At 47.4% G+C, this 24,467-nt stretch overlaps 2 protein-coding genes across 2 annotated transcripts; both read right to left on the bottom strand.

The window, feature by feature from the left end:
• Positions 1 to 7,030: 7,030 nt before the first annotated feature.
• On the bottom strand, positions 7,031 to 8,194 carry LOC119623291 (somatotropin-like). Its single transcript, XM_037995733.2, has 4 exons — positions 8,083 to 8,194; positions 7,738 to 7,857; positions 7,478 to 7,645; positions 7,031 to 7,228 (listed from the first exon to the last, which is right to left on the bottom strand). The coding sequence occupies exons 1-4, from the start codon at positions 8,134 to 8,136 to the stop codon at positions 7,031 to 7,033; spliced, it is 540 nt and encodes a 179-aa protein (XP_037851661.2). The 5' UTR covers positions 8,137 to 8,194.
• A 14,278-nt stretch (positions 8,195 to 22,472) lies between these two features.
• Positions 22,473 to 23,294, bottom strand: LOC119623292 (somatotropin-like). The gene is given in 4 exon segments (XM_073005134.1): positions 22,473 to 22,627; positions 22,630 to 22,669; positions 22,923 to 23,087; positions 23,181 to 23,294. Coding segments are annotated over 4 exon segments (384 nt in total). The 5' UTR covers positions 23,205 to 23,294.
• Positions 23,295 to 24,467: the final 1,173 nt, after the last annotated feature.

Below are 24,467 nucleotides of genomic sequence, written 5' to 3'. Positions count from 1 at the left end.
CTGGGATTACAGGTGCCCACCACCATGCCCAGCTGACTTTTTCTGTTTTTAGTGGAGGCAGGGTTTCACAATCTTGGCCAGGCTGGTCTTGAAGTCCTGACCTTGTGATCCACCCACCTTGGTCTCCTAAAGTGCTGGGATTACAGGTGTAAGCCACCGCTCCTGGCTGCATTTTATAACTTTAAGCACAATTTCTAAGGAAAAAACACCGTGTCGATAGCGTAAACAACCAGCCCAGGGCAGGGGGTGCATTAGCTCAGGGCAGCAGCCTATTTTACCTGCTTTCAAAACTAAAATTCAGGCGGGGGGCGGTGGCTCACGCCTGTAATCCCAGCACTTTGAGAGGCTGAAGCGGGCGAATCACTTGAGCCCCGGAGATTGCAAATAGCCGGGGCAACATGGCGAAACCCCATTTCTACAGAAAGTACAAAACTTAGTCACGTATAGTGGCACGTTCCTGTAGTCCTAGTTACTTGAGAGTCTGAGGTGGGAGGATCACTTGAGCGTGGGAGGTAGAGGGTTGCAGCGAGTTGAGATCATGCACTGCACTCCAGCCTGGGCATTAGAGCCAGACCCTGTCCCAAAAACAAAACAAAGGAAACAAAAACGAAAACTAAAATTCAGATTTCCAGATAGAGAGAGGTGCGTAGCCTTCCAAATTGCAGATATTAGCCAGAAAAAACGGTGGCATCAGACAGCAGAGGGAAAACATTTTCCCATTCTTCCCAGACCTCCTCTGAGTCTGGTGTTATAGATTAAGTGTAAAAATAACCCTTTGGTTTCATCACATGTAAGGCTGTGGAGATATAGCAGTGAACAAAACATTGTCCCTGGTTTCCACAAATTTATTAGGAAAGCCATTTAGACAAACAACTAGGAGATTACATTTGTGCATGAACTTCTATGACTGGGAAGACAGATTGTTAAGAGAAAGCATAACTCGGATCAATGAAGACTTCCTGGAGGGACATGAAATATCTTGACTTTGCAAAATAGCATCATCCCCGAACATGACCTTTTCAACCTGGATGTTTCCACTAGGTGGAGCTACTGCTCTCTCATCCTGTGAGTCTAAGATAAATCATACCTCGCCTGAATTGAGCATTTGGGGAAGTAAGTTAAGAAGCAGGTTTCAAAGACAGGAGCATAGAGCCGCCCCATTCGGGGATCCACAGCCATTTCGGTGTCAGGATCAGCTGCATCAGGGCTGTAGTTATCGTGTATCTGCAAACGCTGCCTCATGGCCTCAGTGCCTTGAAGCAGAGCGAATCCAAAAAGGAAGGGAAAAATGAGCCAGGCGTGGTGGTGTGCACCTGTAATCCCAGCTACTGGGGAGGCTGAGGCAGGAGAATCGCTTGAACCCGGGGCACGGAGGTTGTAGTGAACCGAGATGGCGGCATTGCACTTCAGCCTGGGCAACCGAGCGAGACTCCCGTCTTGAAGAAAATTAAAGCAAAAACAAACAAAGAAATACAAAACAAACAAAACCAAAAAGGGAGGAAGAAGGGGGCCACTTGGACTTTCTAGTTCCAGCAGGGAGAGCCTGGAGGCTTAGCTGGCTGCTGCCTTTGCTTCTCAGTGCCACAGGGTGTCAGTGTTGACAGATGGTCCCACACAGTACCATCAAACCAAGTGGGTCTGCAGATCCAGGTTCCCAGCTGCTGTGGATCTCTGAGGAGGAGGATCTGCTTCTTCGCGGCCTGGTCCAGCTGCGGGTGTCCTCTTGCTTGGGTTTCCAGGGTTCCAGTTCCTTCCCGAAGTATATTCCCCACCACCAGGGGTCAGGCGCCCCTTCTCATTGACTCTCTCTTTTTTTTTTTTTTTTTTGGAGACCGAGTCTCGCTCTGTCTCCCAGGCTGGAGTGCAGTGGCGCGATCTCCGCTCACTGCAAATTCCACCTCCCGGCTTCAAGCAGTTTTCCTGCCTCAGCCTCTGGAGTAGCTGGGATTACAGGTGTGCGCCATCACGCCCGGCTAATTTTTGTGTTACTGGTAGAGACAGGGTTTCATCATGTTGGCCTTGTTGTTCTCAAACTCCTGACCTCAGGTGATCTGCCCACCTCCCAAAGTCCTGGGATTTCAGGCTGAGCCTCCATGCCCGGCTTCACTGATTCTTAAAGCAGGAAGGGTCTCATATCTCTCTTCCAGTATAATAGAGCTTCTTAGGGTAGCTGCCTTCATCGTCTATAGGAGGAGGCCCCACCCCCTAAATGGTTTTGATCATATTGTTTCTGAACATTATAACAATCAGCTTAGGCTTAAGTTACAGCTACCTTGATTATCTCCAGAGGAAGAGTGGCCTTTAATGCTCCAAAAGTTTATTGTCTTTATTATTATTTTTGACACAGAATCTTGCTCAGCCACCCAGCTGGAGTGCAGTGGCATGATCGGCTCAGTGCAACTCTGCCTCCCGGGCTGGAGTGATTCTCGTACCTCAGTAACTAGGAATACAGGTGTGCACTACCACACCTGGCTAATTTTTTTATATATATATATATATTTTTTTTTTTTTTTTTTGGGATGGAGTCTCGCTCTGTCGGCTAGGCTGGAGTGCAGTGGCGTGATCTCGGCTCACTGCAAGCTCCGCCTCCCAGGTTCACGCCATTCTCCTGCCTCAGCCTCCCGAGTACCTGGGACTACAGGCGCCTGCCACCACGCCCGGCTATTTTTTTGTATTTTTAGTAGAGACGGGGTTTCACAGTGTTAGCCAGGATGGTCTCGATCTCCTGACCTTGTGATCCGCCCGCCTCGGCTTCCCAAAGTGCTGGGATTATAGGCGTGAACTACCGTGCCTGGCCGTTTATCCTCTCAAGGATGGTCAGGGTGACATTTTGGTGTCTTTCTCTCTAGACCTGAGAAAGCATAAGTTATATCTTTAGTGGGACTTCTTACCATAGGGTTAATAATAATGTTTACCTTAGAGAATTATCGTTAGAAAGAAATGACATAATACCTGTAATAAACTGGCATGGTACTAGAGACGTGTTCACATTTGTTGGTTTTTATTATTATGCTGATAATTCTGGTGGGAATTAAGCACATCGTTATAATCACATAAACTCAAAGTAAGAATCAGAAATCCATGGTAACCTTGAGGGCCATCAAAAGTCATAGACACCGTGCACAGCTTTCTGATTTTTCTAGTCTTTTTCTTGCTCCTTCCCCTACTTTCCCCCGCAGTTTGGTCCCCTATGATTTAGGACTACTAGCAGGGTGACCAGTCCTATTAGCTGAGTTTGCATTGAGCTGAGGGATTCTTGGAAGGAACGTAGGACTTTCAGTGTTGACATTGAGAAAGTCTCCTGAAAACGAGGACAAGTTGGTAACCCCAATCCCAGCGGTGCTCATCGTGTACCTCAGCACTCCAGGGCCTTCTGAATTAAAGCAGCAGCCAGGCAAAGTGTCAGCTTGTCTTGGCCTAGAAGCCCAGACCTTGTAATTCAGAAGAAAAGGGAAGGGGTCAGTTCTGCTCTGAACTGAGTATAAAGAGACAAAACCCACCACGTGTATTTCAACAATGCTCATGGAAGAAATTCAGAAGTGGTCATTTTAGGTTAGGGTAAATTCAAAAAAATGACAGAGTCAAGAAAACATGATCCCAGGGGTCAAGGATGACTCGACCTCTGCCTATTGAACTCCTCCTTGTGCCAGTCTCACTAATCTTATCTTCAGGAAGAGTTTTCATTAGAAAATACCACTAAGGGCCAGGCGTGGTGGCTCACGCTTGTAATCCCAGCATTTTGGGAGGTCAAGGCGAGTGGATCACCTGTGACCAGGAGTTTGAGACCAGCCTGGCCAACATGGTGAAACCCTGTCTTTACAAAAAATCTCAAACCTAGCCCTGTGTGGTGGTGCACGCTTATAATCCCAGTTACTCAAGAGGCTGAGGGACGAGAATCACTTGAACCCGGGCGGTGGAGGTTGCAGTGAGCCGAGATCGCACCACTGCACTCCAGCCTCTGTCTCAAAAATGAAAACAAAAATAGACTACGAACATTTTTCAGTTGTGAGAATACATAAAAATCTCCATCTTAACCGTTTTACGTGTACAGTTCAGTCATGTCAAGTACGTTCACATTGTCATGCAAACATCACCAGCATCCATCTCCAGAACCGTTTTCATCTTGCACAGTCTAAACCCTGTGCTCATTAAATAGCTCCCTCAGCCACTGGCAGCCACCATCCTACTTTTTGTCTCTATGAATTTGACTGCTTTAAGTACCTCATATGACTGGAATCAGACAGTATTTGTCTTTTTGTGACTGGCTCATAAGAAACGCTTTTGAGATGACTGGTTGGAATTAGGAGCAGGTGGCACCACAACTGGTCCAGGCCTCTCATGTCCTCGTTCTTCTTTTTCCCTGTTCCACCAATACAACGGCTGTGGACACATGGGTCTCATCTTTGCAGTCCCTAACACAGTGGTTTTCAACCTTGTTTACACATTAGAATCACCTGGGAAAGTTTTCAAACTACTCTTGCCTGGACAAGATTCCCCAACACAGTGGTTTTCAACCTTGTTTACACATTAGAATCACCTGGGAAAGTTTTCAAACTGTTCTTGCCTGGACCAGATTCCAGGTTAATTATATCAGAATCTCAGGGAGTGAGTGCTTACATATGCATCGTTTAGAAAACACCTAGGCATCTCAAATTTGCAGTGGAAATTGCTGTCCACAGTAAGTTGATGAGCTGAAATGTGGAATAACAGTGGGTGAATCAAAGGAGTTTAAAGTAGATGGTCTTTAAGATCTTTTTATATTGTAAAATGTGCAAAGTCATGTAGTATCTTTCTAATTCTCAATCAGCAGTGGTTGAGTGGATTCACCTATACCCGAGGGGAGCTGGGCGGACAGTCTCTGGAGTGTTGCTCCCCCTGCAGTTCAGTTATATGTTACGATCACCCCACTTTAGAATCCTCTTAGTCACCCATGCAGGCACTGGACATTGTCATTCCCCTGTCACATGCATTCAACAAATACTTATTAAGATGGCTCGCCTCTCCTTTTAAAACACGGAAGCCAAGAGATAATGATAATTGTGCTCATTCCATTGACTTCTAAAGACCGTGAGTTTTGTGAATAATTTTTTAAGGCCGAATGAAGGACGTTGCAGGAATATTGATTCCAGCTTCGTACAAGAAATAGTTTTCTGCAATGAGAGTGGTTTAATAGAATGAGTAGCCCTGTGAAAAAGTGATTCCCTCGGTTCTAGTGCTACACGTAATTGGAATACTGACTACAATGGATGCCGGAGGATAAGATTCCCAAAGTAGAAGAAACTAGACTGACTTATGAGGCCCTTCTAATTCCAAAATGCATAATTTTAAAGCCAGATAGTAGAAGAACAATGTAAGATGCAGGAATGGCTTCTGAGCTGAGAAATGAAGCAGCTCTAGAATTTTGATTATTTCAGCTCTCCACCACTTCCCAGGGATGGAGTTATTAACTGTAAGATAGCCAAAAATGAACACAAGTGGGTCTCGTTATCAAGAAAATTCATTATAGCACATAAGAATCAGAACTTCTGAAGAAGAATTAATTAAGGGGTTGATTATTTGCATTGCAAAATAATTCCTGACTTCATGAATCATTTTTGGATACTAGAGTTCCTGTGAGCATCTTAGTATGGATTTATAGGTCATGAGTCACTTAGCCAAAGTGCTTGGGAGAGTAAACTCTTAACTATAACGAGCTAACCACCACTCTTTAGTGCTTATTATTTCCTAATTGTCATTAGGAAAATGATATAGTTTCACGACACATATGTAGACACTCCATCAGAAAACAAAAAACACCTGAAAATTCAATGCAGAAATAACTACAATTTCTTCAGTACTATATAATGTGTCAAATATATCATTGCATTTAATCCTCACATAATCCTTGTAAAGCAATATATTATTATCTCAGCTTGGTCAAGTAATTTATTCAGGAGCAACAAATGATGTACAACCCAAATCTTTCTGATTCTTTCCCTTACACCGAGTTACCCCAATCAACATCTCTCAGAACAAACTTGCTCACAAACAGCTTGGAGACCATGTGTGTTTGGATGAATTTTTGCCCTTAAAATGTTTTCAGTATGTGTTGCCAGTGTTTAAATGTTAGATTTCATGTAAAAGTCTGGATGTCCTGGCTGTCTCAAAGAATCAGAAGTTCTGGAAGCCCTGTCCCTGCAGTCCTGATGGTGACAGGCTGGGTGGGTCCTACCTCAGCGGGGGCTTGAATTCTGCAGGTTGTGCTTCTTCCTACCCCTCTGTGTTGCATCCTCTGAAGGAAAGCGAGTGTCATCTGGGATTTATCCTATTCCATCCAGCCCTCATTGCTCACATTGTTATCTTCCTGGCACCTGTTGTCACTGCATTTGCAACCCCAAATAAAATCTCTCTTCCACTTCTCTTGCCCTAATTCAGATCCCAAATGCTCTGGTTCTGTATGTCTCCAAGTAATTTTTGCATTGTTCTCATTTCCCAAGAGTAGTTGGGCTTAAGGAAAATTCATCTTAAAATTCTTCTGCACAGAAGTAGTTCTATGACATTGTTTCCTCTCGTGTTGGAGAGTTTTTGCCTCTGCACTTAATAGCCCATCTTGTTTTCATTTCTTCCCGCTCCTGGAGGGCCAGGTTTGGTGTTACTGGTGATGGTGGGGGAGGAAGAAATGCCTTCAAGTCATCTCTGGGATGACTAATGAGCTATGACCAGTAAGCTGGGACCACTGAGCTGGTGGAATGGCCTTAGTGAGTAACAGACTGCAGTGATGTGTCAGCTTTCTTCTGGCCCAGGAACAGTCAAATCTTTTATATTTCAGCGGCCTGGTTCCCAATAGACCCTGCAGGCCCTACAGGTCGTCTTCCCAAGCTGCCCCTTGCTCCATACCACCCCCTTCCACCACAAAATATTATAGAAGGACATCTAGCCAGACAAAATGATACACTTAATTTTATTAGGACATTGCTGGTGGGCACTGGAGTGGCACCTTCCGGAGCCAGGAGAGGCACTGGGAAGGGGTCACAGGATGCCATGCGGGCACCTAGAAGCCACAGCTGCCCTCCACAGAGCGGCACTGCACCATGCGCAGGAATGTCTCGACCTTGTTCATGTCCTTCCTGAAACAGTGGAGCAGCCAGTAGTTCTTGAGCAGTGTGTCATCATTGTGCGAGTTTGTGTCAAACTTGCTGTAGGTCTGCTTGAAGATCTGCCCAGTCCGGGGGCTACCATCTTCCAGCCTCTGCAAAGTGAAGGAAGAGAAAGAGAGGCCAAGTGCTTGGTCACTGTTCCCTCCCTGTCTCATTCATTCATTTTCCTCCCTCCCCTCCAGGGGAGAAAGGCCTGGAGGAGTCACCAGGGGAAATGAAGAATAAGGTGAGTTCACTTGGGTCAGGGCCTGACTACTAAAAAGAGGGCAGCAGTGTTTCTCTCCCCCAGCCCTCGAAGCCAGTGAGGTTCCAGGGTTGGGGACCCCTGGTGCCACCCTCACCCCCATCAGCGTTTGGATGCCTTCCTCTAGGCTTTTTAGGAGGTCATAGACGTCGCTGTCCGAGGTGCCATACACCACCAGCCTGTTGGCAAACACACTCCTGAGGAACTGCACGGGCTCCAGCCAGGACTGGATGAGCAGTAGGGAGATGTGGAGCAGCTCTAGGTTCTGCAGGGGAAGGACCGGCAGTGGCTGTGCTGCCTGTGGCTCTGACCACAGGCCTCCCCAATCTCCGCCTGGGCGAGAAGGCATCCACTCACGGATTTCTGTTGTGTTTCCTCCATGTTGGAGGGTGTGGGAATAGACTCTGAGAAGCAGAGGAAGGTCTGGGGGTTCCGCAGGAATGAATACTTCTGTTGCTTTGGGATACAGACTTCTTCCTAGGAGGAGGACCCGCCCCCACCAAGAAGGACCGCTGGTTTCTATGCTGGAGACCAGCTCCCATTGTTACTTTTCTGGGAACCTCACTCAGCATATGCTCATCTTCTTGCATTTTCGCTTCAGAAAACAACCCTGAGCTCCTTAGTCTCCTCCCATGACTTCCCAGCGGGGAAAGTCACCCCTTCTTGCCACCCCAGACGCGCACCCATTCCCCAAGAGCTTACAAACTCCTGGTAGGTGTCAAAGGCCAGCCGGTGCAGGCGATAGGCGTGGATCATAGCGTTGTCAAAAAGCCTGGATAAGGGTACGCTTGGGACCCTACCAGCCTCTTGAAGCCATGGCAGGCAGAGGAGGGCAAAAGCCAGGAGCAGGGACGTCCGGGAGCCTGGGGAGAAACCGGAGGACAACGGAGGAGGCAGAGAGCAAGAGGCCAGCACTGTCCCTGGCCTAGGAGCTGTTTTTTTTTTTTTTTTTTTTCCTCTCTCTCCATCCCTCCAGGGACCAGGAACATTGTGAGATTGGCCAAATATCTGGGCTTAGATGGCGATACTCATATTCAGAAGCCCCAAACCTGAGGATTAGTGCCCCGGTCCCATCTACAGGGTGCCACCTCTTTCTTCGGGACACATCGTGCGGAAATGGATTTTAAGGGCGCTTACCTGCAGCCATTGCAGCTAGGTGGGCTGTCCACAGGACCCTGAGTTGTTCGGGCAGTTGGGCCTTGGGATCCTGGAGCTGGTCTCTTGTGGGCCCTTTTTATACCCTGCCCCTTATCTCTCGCTGCTTGACCCCACCTGTTTCTCTGTACGTTTATGCATGGTGCCACTGACGTGCCTGTGCTAATGGATAATTTAGAAGCTCCCCCACACATGCTGGGATCATGCCCCCTGGCTTGTCATGTTTCCCTTCCCACCGTCACCAACACTGTGAGGGTTGTGCACAGACTGTCAGCCAGAGATATCACCCAACTTGTCCTCTCTTTAAGGAGCAGGTGGGTGTCCTCTGGCAGCACGCCATGGTGGCCAACCTCAACGCAGGGAAGGATATCAGTATAGCCCGTCCTTGAGACCCATACCGACCCTATCCCACTCTCTATCCTATCCCTTTCTTCCACCCTGCATGGTTCCCCTCCACCAAGCAGAGAGAATGTGTGTGTTGTGAAAAGGGGCCAAACACAGCCAATAAATTGTGGGGGTTCTGGGCACGATTCAGTCCTGAATTCCACTTTTGCTGACTCCTCCTGGGCCCGCCTGAGGCAGCTGGATGCAGTGCTAACACTGACCACTAGAGGGAACCAACCCCACACTTTGCTCTCCCCTTTCCCTGAGCCTTTGGGGGCTCCCCCAGGTCCCTGGGGATGAAGAATCCAGACTCAAGGTATTGCTCCAGCTCCTTGGACCTGCAGCAGAGATACAAACCAAGAAACAGATATCCTGGGGACAGACATGGACCACAAGCGCTTCCTCCCCTAGACCTGAAACCATCAGAGAATCGAAAAGTTAGAAGAGCTCTTGAAGGTTTGAGTGTCTTTCCCGGTTTTGAAACTCAGAACACATCAGGCGGAAAGATGCCTTATGCAGCCGTGGAAGCCACTCCTCTTTTTTCTCTTCCTCCTTTCCAGATCTGTATAGAGCTTATCCAGTTGCCAAGGGCCTGCCTGTGCATTCCCACGTCTGACCTGTCGCTTCTCTTGTGAAGGAGGTCTTATTATCACCCCATTTCACAGGTCAAGACACTGAGGCTGAGAGAGACTGATTGCATGAGCTACCTCAGCCAGGGCAGCAGATCTCCACAACCTTGCTCTTCCCACATTGTGTCATTCAAAGTCCTTTCTCCAGGCGGGGCACGGTGGCTCATACCTGTAATCCCAGCACTTTGGGAGGCTGATGTGTGTGGATCAGCTGACGTCAGGAGTTCAAGGCCAGTCTAGCCAACATGGCAAAACTCCATCTCTCCTAAAAATACAGAAATTTGCTGGGCATGGTGGCACAAGCCTTTAATCCCAGTTATTCAGGAGGATGAGGTGGTAGAATTGTTTGAACCCAGGAGGCAGAGTTTGCTGTGTGCCAATATCGTGCCACTGCACTCCAGCCTTGGGGAAAGAGCAAGTCTCCATAGAAAAAAAAAAAGTCCTTTCTCCAGAACAGGTAGTATTGTGCTACTCAGTTACATAGTTATTTTAGTTTCTTTCTTTCTTTCTCTCTCTTTCTTTCTTTCCTTCTTTCTTTCTCTCTTTCTTTCTTTCTTTCTCTTTCTCTCTTACTCTTTCTTTCTTTCGCTCTCTCTCTCTTTCTCCTTCCTTCCTTCCTTCCTTCCTTCCTTTCTTTCTTTCTTTCTTTCTTTCTTTCTTTCTTTCTTTCTTTCTTTCTTTCTTTCTTTCTTTCTTCCTTCCTTCCTTCCTTCCTTCCTTCCTTCCTTCCTTCCTTCCTTCTTTCTTTCTTTCTTTCTTTCTTTCTTTCTTTCTTTCTTTCTTTCTTTCTTTCTTTCTTTCTTTCTTTCTTTCTTTCTTTCTTTCTTTCCATCTTTCTTTCTTTCTTTCTTTCGAGATGGAGTCTCATTCTGTCATCCAGGATGGAGTGCAGTGGCATGATCTTGCCTCACTGCAACCTCCACTTCCTGTGTTCAAGTAATTCTCCTGCCTCAGCCTCCCTAGTAGCTGGGTTTACAGGCACCCTCCACTATGGCAGGATAAGTTTTGTACTTTTTTAGTAGACACGGGGTTCATATGTTGGCCAGGCTAGTCTCAAACTCTTGACTTTAGGCGATCCACCCTCTCTGGCCTCCCAAAGTCCTGAGATTACTGGCGTGAGCCACCGATCCCAACCCAGTTATTTCAGCTTCTAAATCCCTCTGAGTGCAGGGATCCTGCCCCCAGCACAAGGGGATCTTTGCCTCATTTTGTCTTTCCATAAGGGGTAGATTGTTCTTTATTCCCAGGTAGGAATAGTGCAGTGGCATGGGGTGCCTTGTGGAAACCTCACAACAGGACAAGGCGAAGGCAGAGAAAGCCAGGACTGAGCCTCCTTTCTCCTGGTGCCCAGGGTTGGGGTTGTTTCACTGTCATCTGGAGGTCACAAGCATCAGATGCCCCCAGAGATGAGAGCAGGAAAGAACATCCTCAGGGGCACTGAAATCATCCCCCGCTGAGTTTAAGAGCATCTAGCACTTGACGTTGTAGAAACACAAGCAAGGAAACAAGGAAACGTTTCTAGAAGTGGTTGACTGTGGTGTTGGCAACCAACATTGAAAACCCACAGCCCTGTGGCCCAGGATGTGCATGCTGTGGCCCTGCCATCTCCCCACTTTCAGAGCAGAAGACAGACCTCCTTTTTCTGCCGTCATTCCTGAAGCATTACCTGACCAGCGCCCCAGACTCATCATCTGCTGGGAGTGCACTGGGCTGTGGGCTGTTCTCCAGGCAGGGCTGCTGGAGGGTCCAAGAGCGGTGTCATCAATGGTACCAGCTCTGAGAAAGATGGGGCCAAGAGAGGGTGCACACACCACTTTCCCCATTCTCCTTCCAGCACCAGCAAAGAGGAGGAGCCAGGTGGGAATGGAGGAGGGTCCCTGAGCTCCACGTAGCTTCTGCCTCCTCCACCATCCTTCCTCTAATGTGAACTGGGACAGACTGCACCCCATGACAGGGTCTTTTAGCCAGTGCTGGGGACTTAGATGTGGATTTTTGGCCATGGAAGAAGTCTCCAGCCACCCTTAGGAATGAGGGCAGCAGGGGCCCTAACTGGGGACCACTCCAGAACTCCGCAGGTGAGCACAGGGCTGGTGAGGCTCCCCAGACAGGTTACTGCCAAAACACCTGGGATCAGCCAGGGCAGGGGAGTGTCTCCTCTCACCTCTCCATTTCTGTTGACCCCAGAGTTATGGTGACTCAGAGGACTCCAGGGAACCCTGGGGAAACAACTTTACAAAGGGTTACCATGGCAACCATGGACCAGAGGGAAGAACTGAGGCCCACAGGTGTGGGTAGAAGTCGGTTATCCTTTTCTCTAGTCTTGATCTTCCCAGGGCCTTGAGCAATGGAGACCATGTCCATCATTCATTGCTAGTAAAAAATCAACTTTGAGGTAGACTTGGGATTTTCCTGACAGTCCTGGGAAGTGGCCCACTGTTGGGGCATCACTTGGGGCCAGATCCCTGGCTCCTGCAGGCTAAGAGACTACCCAACAAGAGCCTCCGCATGGCCAGTGGGGAGAGACTGGGCTTCGCACTTCTGGTATCAGCTTCAAAAGGCTCAGGATAGGTCAGACGCGGTGGCTCACAGCTGTAATCCCTCCACTTTGGGAGGCCGAGGCAGGTGGATCATGAGGTCAGGAGTTCAAGACCATCCTGGCGAAGATGGTGAAACCCTGACTCTACTAAAAATAGAAAAATTAGCCGGGCGTGGTGGCACTGCTCCTGTAATTCTAGCTACTGGGGTGGCTGAGGCACAAGAATTGCTTGAACCCGGGAGGCAGAGGTTGCCATGAGCCAAGACTGCGCCACTGCACTCCAGCCTGGGCGACAGAGTGAGACTGACTTTGTCTCCAAAAAAAAAACAAAACAAAAACAAAAAACAAACAAACAAACAAAAAGTAGAAAAATCCTCATCTCTGAGTTCACCATTACCTAGCTCCTTATCCACTGAGATGCAAAAATGGGAAGCAGGGGCCCCAGGGCCACCAGGGACAGAGCAGCATTATCATTTAGTCTGAATCCATAAAAACAACCTAAGTTTCATCTCGGACTCCCTGCTCATAGGGAAGGTGAGAAAGAAGAGTTGGCTCAAAGCAGGGAGCTGCTAGTGCTCCCTTGGGAAGGAACACTGTTGGGTGGAGTGGACAGCATTTGGGTGAGGGGAGGAGAGGGAGCAGGGTGTGAAGGGAGGGAGTGTGGTGCACTGAACTCGGCTGTTTGGGAAACTTTTTGTAGACAAGCCACGGTTAGAGGAACCCGTTGCTCTGGCAAACAGACTTCACTGGAAGGGATGGAACACATGCTCGCCTGTGTCCCAAAGGGAAACCCAGCTCCAGCCTTGGTGTGTACCCGGAATGGGGTGGTCGTTGACTTTGAAGTGCCACAGAAGGCAACCCAGAACCACACCGGTACCTACTGCTGCACAGTCACTAACCAGCTGGGCTCTGTCAGCAAAGACATTGCTGTCATTTTTCAAGGTAACCTTTGCTGCCCTGCTGTCAGGTGCAGGATGGAAACCCCTTAGGGGTTTGGGATTCTTACCCAAACGTGAAAATCAGAAAGATTCTACTAGGTTGGGAAGAATGAGACTCAGAAGTGGGCCTGGTGGGCGAGGGTAGGTGATCCTCGTACTTTCTGACCTTCCTAACTCAATCTTCTGTGCTTGGACAGGACCGGATGAAAGAATCAGCTCTACCCTCTTTGTCGTTATTACCGTTGCCCTTGGAGTGGGTGTCATCACCATAGCACTGTATTTGAGCTATCGGCCCTGCAAAGTGGACTGGAGGAAATTACTCTATAGACAGAAAGAGGAGGACAAAGAGGAGGAAAGCCAGTTTGCTGTTGAGGAAGAGAAAAGTACAACTCACATAATTGACAGCTATTTGATTGAATGAGACTTCTGCTACTGTGGTTTCCCAGGGAGGGAAGAAGGGATAGAGGAGAAAGGAAGAAAAGGAATGGAAGGCTGCATTTCCCTTTGTGTTCTTCTGTCTGTAAAACAGTGTTTCAGGCCCCCATGTCCCATGTGTCCAATATGTCCAGAAGCTCACCTTTCTCTCTCTGTCGCCTTTTTTTTTTTTTTTTTTTCGAGATAGAGTCTCTCTCTTGTTACCTAGGCTGGAGTGCAATGATGGGATCTTGGCTCACTGCAACTTCAGCCTCCCGGGTTGAGGCGATTCTCCTGCCTCAGCCTCCCCAGGAGCTGGGATTACAGGTGCACACCACCACAGCAGGCTAATTTTTGTATTTGTCTTAGAGGTGGGGTTTCACCATGTTGGCCAGGCTGGTCTCATACTCCTGACTTCAAGTGGTTCGCCTACCACGGCCTCCCAAAGTTCTGGGACTACAGGTGTGAGCCACTGCGCCCAGCCACCTTTTTCTTTTGATCTCACTCTAGTCATTAGGAATCTCAGTCTCAATGTTTGATTTGTAAGAAGGCCTCTTGTGCCTTGCCAGTTGCATCATCAGTCCACTCTTAGATCTGAAAAAAAAAAAAAAAAAAAAAAAAAAAAGAATCTGTCCTTTCCTCATTCTTGCCACTGCCCTTTTCTCTTAAACATTATACTAAAGTCAGGCACATCTTGGAAATGCAACTCATATTTCATGGTTTTCTGATTTCTAACTGGGAACTCAATTTGTAGTCCAGGGACAGGACTTTGAAGGGAGTAAGTATCAAATACGGGGCTAGGAGTCAGAGCTCTGTTCCCATCTCCACTTTCCCTTGCTCCCCTGACCTGGGCTTCTGGAGTGCCAGCTCCCAGAGTTGAGCTTGTTGACATCACTAAGGATCAGTGGCAAGCTTCGACTCAGTAACCATCTGTTGTGGGTCTTGGGGGAGTATACAGATGGTAAGAAATTCCACTTTGGGCCAGACAAGCATCCTATCTAGCCCAGTGTTCTGTCTGTGATGTACAAGGTAGAGTTCTTCCATGGAATTGCCCTCATAGGTTAAGCACTCCAAACATCTCTGAATTCCTTTTCACAGAGAGATCAACTGTGAGTTTGCATTTGCCAGTTTTCTTTTTTTACCCATATGGGTGTCTAGGTTCGAGTTCCAATGTTTACTCTCCCTTTTCATCTGTCTGCATATTTTCATCTGTCTGCAAACAATTTCCCTGAAGCTTCAAGAGGAATCCTCTTGTGAAAATGTTCATATGATTTTATGATTCAGCTTCCTTCCCTGTCCTTGGGAAAGAGTATATTCACCCTCGGAGAAGGCATGAGGAATCATAAAACCAGATCTTTTCTCCCAAATCAGTCAAGAAATGTTCACTGAAATGTTGCTGTGGTAAAAATAAAAGTGATTTTGTGATGCCAAATGCATTTCCCTTCCCTTCTGTGTCATTTCTGAAAGCTCTTATTATGTCAAATAGTTACATTTTATAACTTTTTTTTTTTTTTTTTTTTTTTTTTTTTTTTACATGGAGTCGCACTGTGTTGCCCATGCTGGAGAGCAGTGACGTGATTTCGGTTCGCGTCAACCTTCACCCTCGGGTCAAGCAATTCTCTGCCTCAGCCTTGCAAGTAACTGCGATTACAGGTGCTCACCACCATGCCCAGCTAACTTTTTGTGTTTTTAGTGGAGACAGGGTTTCACAATCTTGGCTAGGCTGGTCTTGAAGTCCTGACCTTGTGATCCACCCACCTTGGCCTCCTAAAGTGCTGGGATTACAGGTGTGAGCCACCGCTCCCGGCTGCATTTTATAACTATAAGTACCATTTCTAAGGGAATAACACGGTGTTGATAGCATAAACAACCAGCCCAGGGCAGGGGGTGCATTAGCTCAGGGCAGCAGCCTATTTTACGTGTTTCAAAAGTGAAAATCAGGCCAGCGGCGGTGGCTCACATCTGCAATCCCAGCACTTTGGGAGGCTGAGGTGGACGAATCACTTGAGCCCCGGAGTTTGCAAATAGCTGGGGCAACATGGCGAAACCCCATTTCTTAACCCACATCTAGTGGCATGTTCCTGTAGTCCTAGCTACTTGAGAGTCTGAGGTGGGAGGATCACTTGAGTGCGGGAGGTGGAGGGTGGCAGCGAGTTGACATCATGCACTGCACTCCAGCCTGGGCTACAGAGCCAGACCCTGTCCCAAAAAGAAATCAAAGGAAACAAAAACGAAAACTAGAGTTCAGATTTCCAGATAGAGAGAGGTGCATAGCTTTCCAAATAGCAGATACTAGCCAGAAAAAACGGTGGCATCAGACAGCAGAGGGAAAACATTTTCCCATTCTTCCCAGACCTCCTTTGAGTCTGGTGTTATAGATTAAGAGTAAAGATAACCCTTTGGTTTCATCACATGCAAGGCTGTGGGGATACAGCAGTGAACAAAACATTGTCTCTGGCTTCCACAAATGTATTAGGAAAGCTATTTAGACAAACAAGTAGGAGATTACATTTGTGCATGAACTCCTATGACTGGGAAGACAGATTGTTATGAGAAAGCATAACTCGGATCAAGGAAGGCTTCCTGGAGGGACATGAAATATCTTGACTTTGCAAAATAGCATCATCCCCGAACATGACCTTTTCAACCTGGATGTTTCCACTAGGTGGAGCTACTGCTCTCTCATCCTGTGAGTCTAATAGAAATCATTCACTTTCCCAGAATTGAGCATTTGGGGAAGTTAAGTTAAGAAGCAGGTTTCAGAGACAGGAGTATAGAGCTGCACCGTCCGGGGATCCACAGCCATTTCGGTGTCAGGATCAGCCGCATCTGGGCTGTAGCTATCCTGTATCTGCAAACGCTGCCTCATGGCCTCAGTGCCTTGAAGCAGAGCGAATCCAAAAAGGAAGGGAAAAATGAGCCAGGCGTGGTGGTGTGCACCTGTAATCCCAGCTACTGGGGAGGCTGAGGCAGGAGAATCGCTTGAACCCGGGGCACGGAGGTTGTAGTGAACCGAGATGGCGGCATTGCACTTCAGCCTGGGCAACCGAGCGAGACTCCCGTCTTGAAGAAAATTAAAGCAAAAACAAACAAAGAAATACAAAACAAAGCAAACAAAACCAAAAAGGGAGGAAGAAGGGGGCCACTTGGACTTTCTAGTTCCAGCAGGGAGAGCCTGGAGGCTTAGCCGGCTGCTGCCTTTGCTTCTCAGTGCCACAGGGTGTCAGTGTTGACAGATGGTCCCACACAGTACCATCAAACCAAGTGGGTCTGCAGATCCAGGTTCCCAGCTGCTGTGGATCTCTGAGGAGGAGGATCTGCTTCTTCGCGGCCTGGTCCAGCTGCGGGTGTCCTCTTGCTTGGGTTTCCAGGGTTCCAGTTCCTTCCCGAAGTATATTCCCCACCACCAGGGGTCAGGCGCCCCTTCTCATTGACTCTCTCTTTTTTTTTTTTTTTTGGAGACCGAGTCTCGCTCTGTCTCCCAGGCTGGAGTGCAGTGGCGCGATCTCCGCTCACTGCAAATTCCACCTCCCGGCTTTAAGCAGTTTTCCTGCCTCAGCCTCTGGAGTAGCTGGGATTACAGGTGTGCGCCATCACGCCCGGCTAATTTTTGTGTTACTGGTAGAGACAGGGTTTCATCATGTTGGCCTTGTTGTTCTCAAACTCCTGACCTCAGGTGATCTGCCCACCTCCCAAAGTCCTGGGATTTCAGGCTGAGCCACCATGCCCGGCTTCACTGATTCTTAAAGCAGGAAGGGTCTCATATCTCTCTTCCAGTATAATAGAGCTTCTGAGGGTAGCTGCCTTCATTGTCTATAGGAGGAGGCCCCACCCCCTAAATGGTTTTGATCATATTGTTTCTGAACATTATAACAATCAGCTTAGGCTTAAGTTACAGCTACCTTGATTATCTCCAGAGGAAGAGTGGCCTTTAATGCTCCAAAAGTTTATCATCTTTATTATTTTTGAGACAGAATCTTGCTCAGCCACCCGGCTGGAGTGAAGTGGCCTGATTGGCTCAGTGCAACTCTGCCTCCTGGGCTGGAACGATTCTTGTGCCTCAGTAGCTGGGAATACAGGTGTGCACCACCACACCTGGCTAATTTTTATATATTTGGTAGAGATGGGGTGCCACCACGTTGGCCAGGCTGGTCTCGAACTTCTGACCTCCTCCCACCTCAGCCTCCCAAAGTGCTGAGATTACAGGTGTGAACCACCATGCCTGGCCGTTTATCCTCTCAAGGATGGTCAGGGTGGCATTCTGGTGTCTTTCTCTCTAGACCCGGGAAAGCATAAGTTATATCTTTAGTGGGACTTCTTACCATAGGATTAATAATAGTATTTACCTTAGAGAGTTATAGTTAGAAAGAAATTACCTAATACTTGTAATAAAGTAACATGGTACTGGAGACATGTGTTCACATTTGTTGGTTTTTATTATTACACTGATAATTCTGGTGGTAATTAAGCACATCATTATAATCACAGTAAACTCAAAGGGAGAATCAAAAATCCATGGTAACCTTGAGGGCCATCAAAAATCATAGACGGCCGGGTGCGGTAGCTCAAGCCTGTAATCCCAGCACTTTGGGAGGCCAAGACGGGCTTATCACAAGGTCAGGAGATCGAGACCATCCTGGCAAACACGGTGAAACCCCGTCTCTACTAAAAAATACAAAAAACTAGCCGGGCGAGGTGGCGGGCGCCTGTAGTCCCTGCTACTCGGGAGGCTGAGGCAGGAGAATGGCATAAACCCGGGAGGCGGAGCTTGCAGTGAGCTGAGATCCGGCCACTACACTCCAGCCTGGGCGACAGAGCCAGACTCCATCTCAAAAAAAAAAAAAAAAAAAAAAAAAAAAGTCATAGACACCGTGCACAGCTTTCCGATTTCTCTAGTCTTTTTCTTGCTCCTTCCCCTACTTTCCCCCGAGTTTGGTCCCCTGTGATTTAGAACTACTAGTAGGGTGACCAGTCCTATTAGCTGAGTTTGCATTGAGCTGAGGGATTCTTCAAGGAACGTAGGACTTTCAGTGTTGACATTGAGAAAGTCTCCTGAAAACCAGGAGAAGTTGGTAACCCTAATCCCAGCGGTGCTCATTTTGTGCCTCAGCATCCAGGGCCTTCTGAATTAAAGAAGCAGCCAGGCAAAGTATCAGCTTGTCTTGGCCTAGAAGCCCAGACCTGATAATTCAGAAGAAAAGGGAATGGATAAGTTCTGCTCTCAACTGTGTATAAAGGGAAAAAACCCGCCATGTATATTTCGACAATGCTCACGGAAGAAATTCAGAAGTGGTCATTTTAGGTTAGGGTAAATTCAGAAAAATGACAGAGTCAGGAAAACATTATCCCAGGGGTCAAGAATGACTGGAGCTCTGCCTACTGAACTCTTCCTTGTGCTAGTCTCGCTAATCTTATCTTCAGGGAGAGTTTTCATTAGAAAATACCATTAAGGGTCAGGTGCGGTGGCTCATGCCTATAATCCCAGCACTTTGGGAGGCCAAGGCGGGTGAATACCCTGAGACCAGGAGTTTGAGACCAGCCTGGCCAACATGGTGAAACCCTGTCTTTACTAAAAATACAAAACGTAGCCCTGTGTGGTGGTGCACACTTATAATCCCAGCTACTCAGGAGGCTGAGGCATGAGGATCATTTGAACCCAGGAGGTGGAGGTTGCAGTGAGCTGAGATTGCACCACCACACTTCAGCCTTTGTCTCAAAAACAAAAATAGACTATTAACATTTTTTAGTTGTGAGAAGATATAAAAATTTCCATCTTAACCATTTTACGTATATAGTTCAGTCACGTCAAAGTACATTCATATTGTCATGCAACCATCACCACCATCCATCTTCAGAACCCTTTTCATCTTGCACAGTCTAAACGCTTTGCTCATTGAATAGCTCCCTATTCCCTTCCTCCCCGCAGCCACTGGCAATCACCATCCTACTTTTTGTCTCTATGAATTTGACTGCTCTGAGTACCTCATATGACTGGTATCAGACAGTATTTGTCTTTTTGTGACTGGCTCAACAGAAACACATTTTAGATGACTGGTTGGAATTAGGAGCAGGTGGAACCACAACTGGCCCAGGCCTCTCATCTTTTTCTCCTTTTTCCCTGTTCCACAAATACAACAGCTGTGGACACGTGGTCACATCTCTGCAGTCCCTAACACAGTGGTTCTCAACCTTGTTTACACATTAGAATCACCTGGGAAAGTTTTCAAACTACTCTTGCCTGGACCAGATTCCAGGCTAATTATGTCAGAATCTCAGAGAGTGAGGGATTACGTATGCATCGTTTAGAAAACACCCTAGGCATCTCAAATTTGCAGTGGAAATTGCTGTCCACAGCAAGTTGATGAGCTGAAATGTGGAATAACAGTGAGTAAATCAAAAGAGTTTAAAGCAGATGGTCTTTAAGGTCTTTTTATATTCGAAAATGTGCAAAGTCATGTAGTATCTTTCTAATTCTCAACCAGCAGTGGTTGAGTGGATTCACCTACACCCCAGGGGAGCTAGGCGGACAGTCTCTGGAGTGTTGCTCCCCCTGCAGTTCAGTTATATGTTACGACCACCCCACTTTAGAACCCTTTTAGTCACCCATGCAGGCGCTGGACATTGTCATTCCCCTGTCACTTGCAGTCAACAAATACTTACTAAGATGGCTCACCTTTCCTTTAAAAACACGCAAGCCAAGAGATAATGATAATTGTGCTCATTCCATCCACTTCTAAAGACCGTGAGATTTCTAAATAATTTTAAGGCCGAATGAAGGACATTGCAGGAATATTGATTCCAGCTCCGTACAAGAAATAGTTTTCTGCAGTGAGAGTGGTTTAATAGAATGAGGAGCCTTGTGAAAGTGATTCCCTTGGTTCTAGTGCTATACACTTGTATTTGGAATATTGACTTTAATGAATGCCGGAGGGTAAGATTCCCAAAGTAGAAGAAACTAGACTGACTTATGAGGCCTTTCTAACCCCAAAATGCCATGAGTTTAAAGCCAGATAGTAGAAGAACCACGTAAGATGTAGGAATGACTTCTGAACTGAGAAATGCAGCAGCTCCAGAGTTCTGATTATTTCAGCTTTCAACCACTTCCCAAAGACTGAGTTATTAACTGTAAAATAGCCAAAAATGAACACAAGTGGGTCTTGTTATCAAGAAAATTTATTATAGTGCATAAGAATCAGAACTTCTTTTTTTTTTGGAGACGGAGTCTCGCTCTGTCGCCCAGGCTGGAGTGCAGTGGCCGGATCTCGGCTCACTGCAAGCTCCGCCTCCCGGGTTCACGCCATTCTCCTGCCTCAGCCTCCCGAGTAGCTGGGACTACAGGCGCCCGCCACCTCGCCCGGCTAGTTTTTTTGTACTTTTTAGTAGAGATGGGGTTTCACCATGTTCGCCAGGATGGTCTCGATCTCCTGACCTCGTGATCCGCCCGTCTCGGCCTCCCAAAGTGCTGGGATTACAGGCTTGAGCCACCGCGCCCGGCAAGAATCAGAACTTCTAAAGAAGATTAATTAGGGAGTTGATTATTTGCATTGCAGAATAATTCCTGACTTCATGAAATCATTTTTGGATACTAGAGTTCCTGTGAGCATCTTAGTATCGATTTATAGGTCACCAGTCACTTAGCCAAAGTGCTTGGGAGAGTAAAATCTTAACCCTAAAGAGCTAATCACCACTCTTTAGTGCTTATTTGGAAATAATAAACATCTGATATGTTTATATTTCCTTATTGTCATTAGAAAAACAATATAATTTCACTACAGGTGTTTAGATGCGCCATCAGAAAACACAAAACATCCAAAAATTCAATGCAGAAATAACTACAATTTGAGTACTATAATATGTCAAAAATATTATTGCGTTTAATCCTCAAATAATCCTTGTAAAGCAATATTATTATCTCAGCTTGGTCAAGTAATTTATTCAGGAGCAACAAATTACGTACGACCCAAATCTTTCTGATTCTTTCCCTTACACCAAGTTACACCAATCAACATCACTTAGAACAAACTTGCTCACAAACAGCTTGGAGACCATGTGTGTTTGGGTTAATTTTTGCCCTTAATATATTTTCAGTATGTGTTGCCAGTGTTTAAATGTTAGATTTCACATAAAAGCCTGGATGTCCTGGCTGTCTCAAAGAATCAGAAGGTCTAGAAGCCCAGTCCCTGCAGTCCTGATGGTGACAGGCTGGGTGGGTCCTACCTCAGCAGGGGCTTGAGTTCTGTAGATTGTGCTGGTTCCCACCCATCTGTGTTGCATTCCCCAAAGGAAAGCGAGTGTCATCGGGGATTTATCCCCTCCCATCCAGCCCTCGTTGCTTACGTTGTTATCTACCTGACACCTGTTGTCACTGCATTTGCAACCCCAAATAAAATCTCTCTTCCACTTCCCTTGCCCAAATTCAGATTCCAAATACTCTGGTTCTGTATGTCTGAAACTCATTTTTGCATTGTTCTCATTTCTCAAAGTAGTTGGGCTTCAGGAAAATTCATCTTAGAATTCTTCTGCCCAGAAGTAGTTCTATGACATTGTTTCCTCACCTGTTGGGGAGTTTTTGCCTGTGCACTTAATAGCCCGTCTTGTTTTCATTTCTTCCTGCTCCTGGAGGGCCAGGTTTGGTGTTGCTGGTGATGGTGGAGGAAGAAAGAAATGACTTCAAGTTATCTCTGGGATGACCAATGAGCTATGACCAGTAAGCTGGGACCACTGACCTTGTGGAGTGGCCTTAGTGAGTAATAGACAGCAGTGGTGTGTCAGCTTTCTTCTGGTGCAGGAACAACCAAATCTCTTATATTTCAGTGGCCTGGTTCCCAATAGACCCTGCAGGCCCTACAGGTCGTCTTCCCAAGCTGCCCCTTGCTTCACACCACCACCTTCCACTCCATAATATTATAGAAAGACACCTAGTCAGACAAAATGATACAACTTAATTTTATTAAGTCAAGGCTGGTGGGCACTGGAGTGGCACCTTCTGGGGCCAGGAGAGGCACTGGGAAGGGTTGCAGGATGCCACACGGGCACCTAGAAGCCACAGCTGCCCTCCACAGAGTGGCACTGCGCCATGCGTAGGAATGTCTTGACCTTGTCCATGTTCCTCCTGAAGCAGTGGAGCAGCCTGTAGTTCTCGAGCAGCGCATCATTGTTGTGTCAGTTTGTGTCAAACTTGATGTAGGTCGCTTGAAGACCTGCCTAGTCCGGGGGCTGCCATCTTCCAGCCTCTGCAAAGTGAAGGAAAAGAAGGAGAGGTCAAGTCCTTGGTCACTGTTCCCTCCCTGTCTCATTCATTCATTTTCCTCCCTCCCCTTCAGGGTGTAGAGAAAGGCCTGGAGGATTCACCAGGGGAAATGAAGACTAAGGTGAGTTCTCTTGGGTCAGGGCCTGACTGCTAAAAAGAGGGCAGCAGTGTTTCTCTCTCCCACCCCTCGAAGCCAGTGGCGTTCCAGGGTTGGGGACCCCTGGCACCACTGTCACCCCCATCAGCGTTTGGATGCCTTCCTCTAGGCTTTCTAGGAGGTCATAGACGTCGCTGTCTGAGGTGCCACACACCAGCCTGTTGGCAAACACACTGCTGAGGAACTGCACGGGCTCCAGCCATGACTGGATGAGCAGTAGGGAGATGTGGAGCAGCTCTAGGTTCTGCAGGGGAGGGACCAGCAGTGGCTGTGCTGCCCGGGGCCTCTGACCACAGGTCTCCTGCATCCCTGCCTTGGGGAGAAGGCATCCACTCACGGATTTCTGCTGCCTTTCCTCCATGTTGGAGGGTGTCCGAATAGACTCTGAGGAGCAGAGGTAGGTCTGGGGGTTCTGCAGGAATGAATACTTCTTTTCCTTTGGGATATAGGCTTCTTCCTGGGAGAAGGAACCCCCCCACCCAGCCAACCGAGAAGGACCGCCAGGGCAGATTGTTCTTTCTCTATTCTCAGGTGAGAATGGCCCAGTGGCATGGGGTGCCTTGTAGAAACCTCACAGCAGGACAAGGTGAAGGCAGAGAAGGTCAGGACTGAGCCTCCTGTCTCCTGGATCCCAGGGTTGGGGCTGTTTCACTGTCATCTGGAGGTCACAAGCATCAGATGCCCCCAGAGATGAGAGCAAGAAAGAACATCCTCACCTGCACTGACATCTTCCACCCCTGAGTTTAAGAGCATCTAGCACTCAATGCTGTAGAAACACAAGCAAGCAAACAAGCAAACGGTTCTAGAAGTGGTTGACTGTGGTGACATTACTGTCATTGTTCAAGGTAAACTTTGCTGCCCTGCTGCAAGGCCGAGGATGGAAACCCCTTAGGGGTTTGGAATTCTTATCCAAGGATGAAAATAAGAAAGATTCTACTAGGTTGGGAAGAATGAGACTCAGAAGTGGGCCTGGTGGGCTGGGGTGGGTGATCCTCGACTTTCAGACCTTCCTAACTCTGTCTTCTGTGCTTGGACAGGACTGGATGAAGGAATCAGCTCTGCCCTCTTTGTCATTATTACCGTTGCCCTTGGAGTGGGTGTCATCACCATAGCACTGTATTTGAGCTATCGGCCCTGCAAAGTGGACCGGAGGAAATTACGCTATAGACAGAGAGAGGAGGACAAAGAGGAGGAAAGCCAGTTTGCTGTTGAGGAAGAGAAAAGTACAACTCATATAATTGACAGCTATTGATTGAATGAGACTTCTGCTACTGTGGTTTCCCAGGGAGGGAAGAAGGGATAGAGGAGAAAGGAAGAAACAGAACAGCAGGCTACGTTACCCTTTGTGTTCTTCTGTCTGTAAAACAGTGTTTCAGGCCCCCATGTCCCATGTGTCCAATATGTCCAGAAGCTCACCTTTCTCTCTCTCTTTCTCTTTTTTTTTTTTTTTTTGAGATGGAGTCTTGTTTTTGTCGCCTAGGCTGGAGTGCAATGATACGATCTCGGTTCACTGCAACTTCAGCCTCCCGAGTTCAGGCGATTCTCCTGCCTCAGCCTCCCCAGGAGCTAAGATTACTGGTGCACACCAACACAGCAGGCTAATTTTTGTATTTTTAGTAGAGAC

The sequence above is a fragment of the Chlorocebus sabaeus genome, chromosome 16 (assembly GCF_047675955.1).
Source record: "Chlorocebus sabaeus isolate Y175 chromosome 16, mChlSab1.0.hap1, whole genome shotgun sequence".
Lineage (NCBI taxonomy): Eukaryota > Metazoa > Chordata > Mammalia > Primates > Cercopithecidae > Chlorocebus > Chlorocebus sabaeus.
The sequence above is the reverse complement of the archived record's forward strand: the minus strand, read 5'-3'. Positions and strand labels throughout refer to the sequence as shown.